At 37.5% G+C, this 10,117-nt stretch overlaps 1 protein-coding gene across 1 annotated transcript; it reads right to left on the reverse strand.

The window, feature by feature from the left end:
• Positions 1 to 205: 205 nt before the first annotated feature.
• LOC100348938 (uncharacterized) lies at positions 206 to 2,004 on the reverse strand. Its single transcript, XM_002720358.5, has one exon. The coding sequence runs from the start codon at positions 1,974 to 1,976 to the stop codon at positions 384 to 386; it is 1,593 nt and encodes a 530-aa protein (XP_002720404.2). The 5' UTR covers positions 1,977 to 2,004; the 3' UTR covers positions 206 to 383.
• Between the last annotated feature and the right edge of the window lie 8,113 nt (positions 2,005 to 10,117).

The raw sequence follows: 10,117 nt of genomic DNA on the forward strand, positions 1-10,117 counted from the left end.
TAACCACCCTTGGCAAAAAAGAAGAAAGAAGAAAAAGTTATATAGCCATGTAAAACTTCCCAGATTCCCCTCACCATAAATCAAAATAAATCAACTTTCAATAAAAGCCACTAAAGAATTTCTTATAAAGCTTACAGGTATTTATTTTTCAGAAAACATTCTTGAACTTGGATTTAAAGAAAAAAAAAAAAAAACACCTGTCCATAACTGGTTTCCTTGTGGTGTGACTCCAATTTCAAGCGGTCATGGAAAAATAACTGGTGTTTTAAAACAGCTGGAAACAGTTTAGGGAGAAATAGTTATTACATCTAAGAAAACAGTCATTTGGTCATTTTCTATGAATAATGAAATTTTCATTCCTAGTGGTTACTTCAGTAGTGGCTTCAATGTTCCTCTTCAGAATGGCTGATAACTTTCTTATCATTACCAAAAGGAGTGGCCTCATTTATTTGCACGTTGTAATTATGAAGTCTAGGTGCTACATGAGTCCCCTGGTTATATCCAAGGAAACAGTCACTATAGCCAGTAAAACTTAGAGGATTATTATTGACGTTCTGGAAATTACTATTGACTTGATCAGAGAAGTTAAGTCCTTCATTGATGACTGAGAAGGGAACAGGAACAAGCATGGGAGAAACACATCCCCCTTCTCCGATAGCTCCAAAGACACCTGGCATTGGCCCCCCAACAAGTGGGTTTGCGGCACAAATAGCAGGATTTGCTCCGAAAACATTTGGATCTGCTATGCAAACTGCTGCATTAGCTCTGAAAACATCTGGGCTTGCCACGCAACCTGCTGGATTCGCTCCAAAATCATTTGGGTTTGCCCCACAAACATATGGATTTGTTCCAAAGCCATTTGGGTTTGCTGCATCAGCACTTGCTCCAAAAATATTTGGATTTGCCATGCAAACTTTGGCGTTTGTTTCGCAGACATGTGGGATCTGCCCGCGTTGATATGGGTTTGCCCCCTGAACATATGGATTTGCCCCGAAAACATTTGAGATTGCCCCACAGTAGTGTGGGTTTGCTCCAAGAAGGTGTGGGGTTGTGCCGCAAACATTTGCAGTTGCTCCGCAAACACTCGGTATTTCTCCCCACATATTTGGGATTGCCTTCCAATCATTCTGAAACACCTCGGGACCCTTTTGGATTGCGCTGTGAGCTCCACTTGCATTTGATCTTCCTTTAAATTCACAGCCTCCTCCCCTGGTGCTGTGTGACCCAACAAATGGAAAATCTCTTCCACCCTTGTGTGGACATCTCCGATTTTCTGTCACAGCAGCAATTTTAATTTCACAGCGCCCAGAGCCAACTAGATGGTACCTCGTTTCTAACAGCTTTCTCACTGGTATCTCACTAGTGTACGTGATGAAACAGAAAGCTTGTCTTGTTTTTGTTCTTGGGCACACTGGAAGCTCAATACTCTCAATCTCTCCAAAGTTCCCAAAGTACTCTCTGATTTTTACTTCTGAAGTATGAGGGTTCAACCCGCCTACAAAAACCTTTTTACGGGGGAATTTAGGTTCCATGGCTCTTGCCCTTTTTATATCTATTTTCCTTCCATCTAATTTGTGCTCTTTCACTTGGAGCACCTTTTCAACAGCAGCAGAATCTTTGAAAAGCACGAATCCAAACCCTTTGGATAGTCCTGTGTCTGGATTGAGTTTAATCATTATATCTAAGATTTCGCCGAACTGAGACAAATAGTTAAGAAGAGTTTCCTTACTGATATTGTACGGGAGTCCTCCGACGAACAGTTTATTGTCATCTTGCTGAGTCTTGGTGGCCTCAATCCTGAATCCTTCAGGCAGTTTTTCCTCTTCAAGTTTACTCAAAGCAAAGCTGATGGCGTCCAGGGTACCTCTTTGGGCGGCCATCACAGCGATGTTCGCGAAATGTGTGGCTGTGCGACAGCTCGGCAAAGACGAAGTGGAATACGGGAGTTCGGCGACCGGAAGTGACGAAACAAGCATAGTGACTTGGCAAGACGCTGTTGAATTTTAAAATGGGCACTAACGATTTCACATGTTACTGTAACTGTATTTGCCCGCGAACGTGGGATTACGTCTGGGCGTGGTTTCCATACCCTTAAAGTAGTAGCTTTCGAAAAAGAAAGTTTGCTGTGTCAGTAGAAACTAATCTTTCATCCGTTAAGTTTAAACCTCTTTTTGTTTTCATAAAACAATTGTCTCATAATAGTGCCAGAGACATCTAGCCAGCAGTTTGTTTGTAGCATCTCTGAGGTAATTTACATATTTCTTTCAGATATGTGGGGGCAGGTTTGGGAAAAAAGATGAGCTCTAGAATAGGAACATATGCTGTAGGCAAAGGAAGATGTGGTTTTGGGGGTTATCCTAAATGGGTTTCAAAAATATTTTTAATAACTGCTTTGCTGACAATTTATATGGCATGCAATTCACTGTTTTGAAGTTTTAAGTGTATTTCCAGAGTTTTATAATCATTATCACAGCCTAACTTTAGAAGATGTGTGCCCCTTCTAAGAAACTGTATTCCATTAAGCAGTAACTACTGATTTCCCTCAAACTTGATCACACAATATGTGATTTTTTTTGTGTCTGCATTATTTTGTCTTGCCATATGGGATATATTTCTGTTATTCATTTTTCAGGACTAAATAGTGTTCCACTGTATGGCTATACCACATTTGGCCAGCCTTTATTTTAGGATATTGTTTCATATTTGCATCTTAAAAATAAATGTAAGAGATTTTTCTGGCAGTTATCTGTCTATCTCACTTTTGGTATGGTCAGTGAGTACAGCTTTCACAATTGTCCATCTTACAGAGATGACATTTAATATGAGGGAATTTCAAAGTGTTTCCAGGAAATGGAATTAGTTGATATATTTATTTTAGTGCAAAAGTTTTGAAAACCATGTCTAATTTTTCATGATAAGTATTTTTCATGAGATTTTTCAAGCCCCCCTTATGTGTTTAAGCTCTCCTGTGTTTAAACAACAAAGCTCAAAATTTGAATATTCCCATTTGTTATTTCACCCTCCATCATTATCTGTTCATAAAATCAAGTACTTTGTGTCTTCTTCAAAGACCTGTAAATTTGAGGAACACTTTTTTTAATTCCTCCATAGCAAATTTCACATCCTCTTTCATAACTGGACTGAATTTCCAAAATTGCTCATTTTTTCCTGTCCATAAATATTGATTTTACATATTTTCACATTACAAATTAAATTATTTTTCAGCAATACTTTCAACTTTTCTAAGAAATACATAAAAATTTACCATTATATTGTAAAATTTAGTTATTAAATATAGTCAGAGTTGTAAAGCAGACATCTCTATTAATTTCTGAAAATTTTCATTAAAGGAAGAAATATAGAATGGTTACCTGTGACGCCAGCTTCTCATATGAGTGCTAGTTCAAGTTCTGTCTACTACACTCTGATCCATTTCTCTAATGTGCATGTAAAAGCAGCAGAAGGTGTCCTGAGTACTTTAGGCCTCTGTCACACACATCCAAGATCCAGATAGAGTTCTAAGCTCCTGGCTTCAGCCTGGACAAGCCATGGCTGTTGAGGTCATTTGCCGGGTGAATCAGCTGATGGAAGTAGGAAGATTGATTTTTTTCTCTCTTCCTCTCCTACCATAGTAAATATGGTGTACTTAACTGATTGTCAGCTAAAATCTGAGATTAAGTAACAGAAACTTCAAATTGACACTTAAGTCCCAGAAGCCAAATTGATTCATGAATGATTTATTTGAGAGAGTCACAGAGATGGAGAGACAGATTTTTCATCCACTGGTTCACTCCCCAAATGGCCGCAACTGCCAAGGCTGGGCCAGGATGAAGCCAGGAGCTAGGAGCTTCATTGGTCTCCCATGTGGGTACAGGGACCCAAGCACTTGGCCATCTTTGTCTGCTTTCCCAGGTGCATCAGCGGGGAGCTGGATCAGAAGTGGTCAGCTGGGACTCAAATTGGTGACTGTGTAGGACGCTGGTGCTGCAGACAGCCGCTTACCCCACTGTGTCATTGTTGGCCCCCTTGTATTTATTTAAAAAAAAAACCATTTACTTACACATTTATGTGGCAGAGAGGGAGAAACTGATGTTGATCTTCCATTCCCTTGTTGATTCCCCATATGGCTTCAATGACCAGGTCTGGATGACCCTCACCAGGAGCCAGGAACTCCTTCCAGGTCTCCCACATGGGTGGTGGGTGGTGGGTGGCAGGTGCCAAGTACTTGGGGGCATTTTCTGCGTTCCCAGGTGCATTGACAGGGAACTGGATTGGAAGTAGAGTAGCTGGGAAACCATTTCTTATGTGGGATACCTGCATCCTATGTGGCAGCTTAACCTGCTGAATCCCCATGCTCTTCTTGTTGTCTTCCAGACCTATGGTGGCATAGAAGATAAAAGGGTAGTGGGTTATCTCCTGTTCTGTGGCTAAAAATACTGGCCCTTAGTAAGATCATTAATAAGAAACTGGTCCACCCTTCTGAACCCATTATTGGCTGTTTTCTTTACAGTAGAAACAATCTTTTTAAATGAAGCAAAGTATTTCTTGGGTAAGTCTCTGTGAGTGTATGTGTGTTTGTGTGTAGAAATCTGGAGGTTGGAGCCAGTATTGCAGCACAGTTGGATGCTGGCATCCCATATGAGTGTGTATGTAAGTCCTGGCTGCTCTACTTGGAATCCTTCTGCCTGCTAACGTTCCTGGCCAAGCAGTGGATTTCGTCTAATTACTTGAACCCCTGCCAGCCACATGGGAGAACTGGATGGAGTTCCTGCCTCTTGGCTCCTGCTCAGTCCAGCCCCTGACTTTGCAGCCATTTAGGGAGTGAACCAGAAGATGGAAGATCTCTCTGTGTCTTTTTCTCCTGCCATCCCGCCTCTGTCTGTCTCTGGTTGTCTGAAATTCTACCTTTAAAATAAAATAAATCCAAGTAAAAAGAAATAGGGAGGCTGGTCTCTGGTTCTGTTGCAAGCTCTGTGATCTTTGACATCATTTCACTTTAACTTTGCTTCCTTCTGTTATGTAATTAATTTTTTTTTCTGCTACACAGCCTTTAGTCTTCCAATTTTAGTGTTCTGCTTTTAAAAATCAGCAAGTTTTCTTCTTAATACCAGAGTTTCTTACAGACTAGTGGTCTTACTGAAGGCTTTCTTGAAAGTTACATGTAATGTAACAAAGAACCCAAACTGTATACCTTATTTGTTCAGAATATACTGCTATAGGATGCCATAAACTGCCTGATTCCCCTGGATCACTGCTCATAAATGTAACCATATGGCAAAATCTGCAACTCACTTTATGTTGTGTCTCACCATACTTCATAATTCCTGTGTGTGATTATAATTTACTATTTATTTCCAATATTTAAAGACCAAGGATTTTAGGCCTTACCTGAGATTCCTCTAACTTTCAAGAGATTTTGATCAATGCCTTATTCTCTCAAAGCTATTTTGAACCATTTAGGTTAAACGACAAGAGGAATAGCAAATGTCTCAGATTTAACACAAGAGAATATGGACAAAAGTATCTTCATAAAGGTTTTATATAGTTTTTCTTTTTAGTTTTTTGAATTGAAGTGTGGGTTATAAACCACTAAGGAACAATATTGTTTATATAATTCAGATAGCAAAAATGTTTTCACTTTTTCAGAGTAACCATCTTTTATGTATATGTTTTTCCATATTATTTTTTGAATATATTTTTAATATTATTAAAGTATACAAATTTCAAGTATCTACTATATAGAGATTCAGGAACCTAGTGATAGTTTTGCCACCCTACCCTCCCTGTCTCCCACACTCCCACACTTCCACACTTCTTCCTCCTCCCTCTCCTATTCAAATTCCTAATTCTTACAGAAATCTGTTTTCAGTTTACCTTATGCCCGTAATATTAATTCTATACTAATTAAAGAATTCCACAAATATTATGAAGACAAATCCACTGTTCCTCAACAATCGAGATAAATGTTAAAAATCATCGAATTTGAAAATGTCAATTTCACTTTTATAAATTACTTTTTTATGTGCTCTCTTAGTTATCCCATATCAGAAAAAGCATACGGTATTTATTTTTTTAAGACCAGCTTATTTCACTAAGTATAATGGTTTCCAGTTGCATATATTTTGTTTTTAAAGACAGGATTTCATGTTTTTAACTGCTGAGTAGTTGTCTTTTTGGGTCTGGCATATTTCACTAAGCATAATCTCCACGCTGTCTTCCATAATTGTTGTACTTATCATAAGTACTTATCATTTTTTAATTTTTGGATGACAGCCATTCTAACTGGCATGAGGTAATACGTGATTGTTCTTTTTATTTACATTTCCCTGATGTCTAGTGATCCTGAACATTTTTTCATGTGTCTGTTTGCCATTTGTATTTCATCCTTTGAAAAATGCCTATTCATTTCCTTTGCCCATTTCATAACTGAATTATTTGTTGTGTTGTCTCAGAGTTTGAGGACATAATGTATTCTGGATATTAATCCTTTATCAGATGCATAGTTTGCAAATATTTTCTCCCATTCTCTTTTGGCCGTGTCCCTTTATGATTGTTTCTTTTGCTGTGCAGAATTGTCTTAGCTTGATGTAATCACATTTGTCTATTTTTAATTGATTGATTGTGCTTCTGGGTTTTTTTTTCCAAGAAGTCTTTCTCTATGCCAATGTGTTGTGGTGTTTACCCTATGCTGCCCTCTAGTAATTTGATGGTTTTACATCTATAGTTTATTTCCTTGGTTCACTGTGTGTTGATTTTTATTATAAGTTGTAGTATATTGGTCTTGCTTCATACTTCTGAATGCATAGATCAAGTTTTCCCAAAACTATTTCATGAAGAGAACAGCCTTTCTTCTGGGAATGATTTTAACTCATTTTTCAAAGGTAGGTAGTTAGGTATTTGTGGATTAATTTACGGGGATTCTATTCTTTTCCATTTGGCCCTATGTCTGTTTTTGTGTAAGTACCACACTCTATTGATTATAACAGCCCCATAGCATGTTTTGAAATCTGATATTGTGATGCTTCTGGCTTTGTTTCTATTTTTTAAAATCTCTTTGTGTATTCTGGGTCTCTTATGTTTCCATATGATGTTTTGGATTTTTTTTTTCCTAGCTTGGAGAAGAATGTCCTTGGTATTTTTAATGGAGTCGAATTGAATCTGTAAATTGCTTTCCACTGTTCGTTCAGGAAAATGTTGTCTCCATACATACAGTTTTCTAGTGCTTTATTCATCCTAATTTCAAGCTGTATTCCATATTGGTTAGAAAAGATAAAAATACACCTGATGCAATTAAAATTTTTTTATTTAAAATTGTTGAGACCTGTTTTATGGTTTAGTGTATGATATATCTTAGAGAATATTCCATGTACTAACAAAAAGAATCTGTATTCTAAAACTGTGTGTTGAAATGTTCTATAAGTATCAATTAGATACTTTTGTTAGATAGTAAAGTAAAGCTCTGTTGTTCCTTTATTAATCTTTTTTTGGGTCTGGTTGATCTGTCCAAAGATGAAAGTGGGTTATTAAATTTCTCTGTCACTATTGAAGCTTATATCTCACTTAAGATCCATTAACTGTTTTTGTAAATAGCTGGGTTTCATTAATCATTTTATAATATCCTTCTTTGTCTCTTAACAGTTTTCTTGAAGTTTCTTTGCTTTGAATTTTTCTATTTCTGCTTGTTTTAATTTCCAGTTGCCTGGAATCAGTTTTGCGATTTTTTCATGTTCTGGTTATGTGTTACCTTTATTTGTGAATAGTGCTTACAGTAGGAAGTGTATTTATGGATTCCATTTTTAATCTACTAATCCAGGCTTTGTATCTCTTTTTTTTGAAAAATTGAATACATTTTCTTTCAAGGTTGTTATTGATAAATAATGACTTGGCTTTGCCATTTTTTCTCCATGAATATTCCTAATGTTTGTTTTGAATCTCCTTTGTTCTTTTTGTTTTCTGCCTTCACATTCTTTTGGATGATGATTACGTTTCTTTGTTTCTGTGTGTAGCACATCCTTAAGTACCATTTGTAAGGCTGACCATGTAGTATTAAATTTTCAATTTTTTCTTCTCTTTATTTGACCTGTTTAATAAATGAGAGCTTCAAGACTTAAGAATAACTGTGTATTAATTACAGAGTTAAACCAGTCATATTAAGTAGATCAGACAAAAAAAACTACTAAGAGGGATAATGTATTAAGTTGTTCATTAACAGGGCTATGCTGATCAAGTCACCGTTTCCCATAGTGTCGATTCCACTTCAACAGGTTTCCTTTTTGGTGTTCAGTCAGTTGTCACCGATCAGGGAGAACATATGGTATTTGTCCCTTTGGGACTGGCTTATTTCACTCAGCATGATGTGTTCCAGATTCCTCCATTTTGTTGCAAATGACTGGATTTCGTTGTTTCTTACTGCGGTATAGTATTCTAAAGAGTACATATCCCATAATTTCTTTATCCAGTCTACCGTTGATGGGCATTTAGGTTGGTTCCAGGTCTTAGCTATTGTGAATTGAGCTGCAATAAACATTAGGCTGCAGACCGCTTTTTTGTTTGCCAATTTAAATTCCTTTGGGTAAATTCCAAGGAGTGGGATGGCTGGGTCGAACGGTAGGGTTATCTTCAGGTTTCTGAGGAATCTCCAGACTGACTTCCATAGTGGCTTGACCAGTTTGCATTCCCACCAACAGTGGGTTAGTGTCCCTTTTTCCCCACATCCTCGCCAGCATCTATTGTTGGTAGATTTCTGCATGTGAGCCATTCTAACCGGGGTGAGGTGAAACCTCATTGTAGTTTTGATTTGCATTTCCCTGATTGCTAATGATCTTGAACATTTTTTCATGTGCCTGTTGACCATTTGGATTTCCTCTTTTGAAAAATGTCTATTGAGGTCCTTGGCCCATCTCTTAATTGGGTTGTTGGTTTTGTTTTTGTGGAGTTTCTTGATCTCTTTGTAGATTCTGGTTATTAACCCTTTATCTGTTGCATAGTTTGCAAATATTTTTTCCCATTCTGTCGGTTGTCTCTTCACTCTCCTGAATGTTTCTTTTGCAGTACAGAAACTTCTCAATTTGATGCAATCCCAATAGTTAATTTTGGCTTTGACTGCCTGTGCCTCCCGGGTCTTTTCCAGAAACTCTTTGCCTGTGCCAATATCTTGAAGGGTTTCTCCAATGTTCTCTAGTAACTTGATGGTGTCAGGTCGTAGATTTAGGTCTTTAATCCATGTTGAGTGGATTTTTGTGTAAGGTGTAAGGTAGGGGTCTTGCTTCATGATTCTGCACGTGGAAATCCAATTTTCCCAGCACCATTTATTGAATAGACTGTCCTTGCTCCAGGAATTAGTTTTAGATCCTTGATCAAATGTAAGTTGGCTGTAGATGTTTGGGTTGATTTCTGGTGTTTCATTCTGTTCCATTGGTCTATCCATCTGTTTCTGTACCAGTACCATGCTGTTTTGATTACAACTGACCTGTAGTATGTCCTGAAATCTGGTATTGTGATGCCTCCGGCTTTGTTTTTGTTGTACAAGATTGCTTTAGCTATTCGAGGTCTCTTGTGCCTCCATATGAATTTCAGCACCAATTTTTCCAGATCTGAGAAGAAGGTCTTCGGTATCTTGATTGGTATTGCATTGAATTTATAAATTGCTTTTGGGAGAATGGACATTTTGATGATATTGATTCTTCCAATCCATGAGCATGGAAGATTTTTCCATTTTTTGGTATGCTCTTCTATTTCTTTCTTTAAGGTTTTGTAATTCTCATCATAGAGATCTTTAACGTCCTTGGTTAAGTTTATTCCAAGGTATTTGATTGTTTTTGTAGCTATTGTGAATGGGATTGATCTTAGAAGTTCTTCCTCAGCCATGGCATTGTCTGTGTATACAAACACTGTTGCTTTTTGTGCATTGATTTTATACCCTGCTACTTTGCCAAAATCTTCTATGAGTTCCAATAGTCTCTTAGTAGAGTTCTTTGGGTCCCCTAAATAAAGAATCATGTCATCTGCAAAGAGGGATAGTTTGAGTCCTTCCTTCCCAATTTGTATCCCTTTAATTTCTTTTTCTTGCCTAATAGCTCTGGCTAGAACCTCCAGAACTATATTGAATAGCAGTGGT

Source organism: Oryctolagus cuniculus, chromosome X (genome assembly GCF_051225735.1).
Source record: "Oryctolagus cuniculus isolate XC-2025 breed Fujian yellow rabbit chromosome X, ASM5122573v1, whole genome shotgun sequence".
NCBI classification, from domain to species: domain Eukaryota; kingdom Metazoa; phylum Chordata; class Mammalia; order Lagomorpha; family Leporidae; genus Oryctolagus; species Oryctolagus cuniculus.

Excerpts from the sequence above, each read along its gene's own strand:
- LOC100348938 (XM_002720358.5), bottom strand. The coding sequence starts at position 1,976 with ATGCTTGTTTCGTCACTTCCGGTCGCCGAACTCCCGTATTCCACTTCG.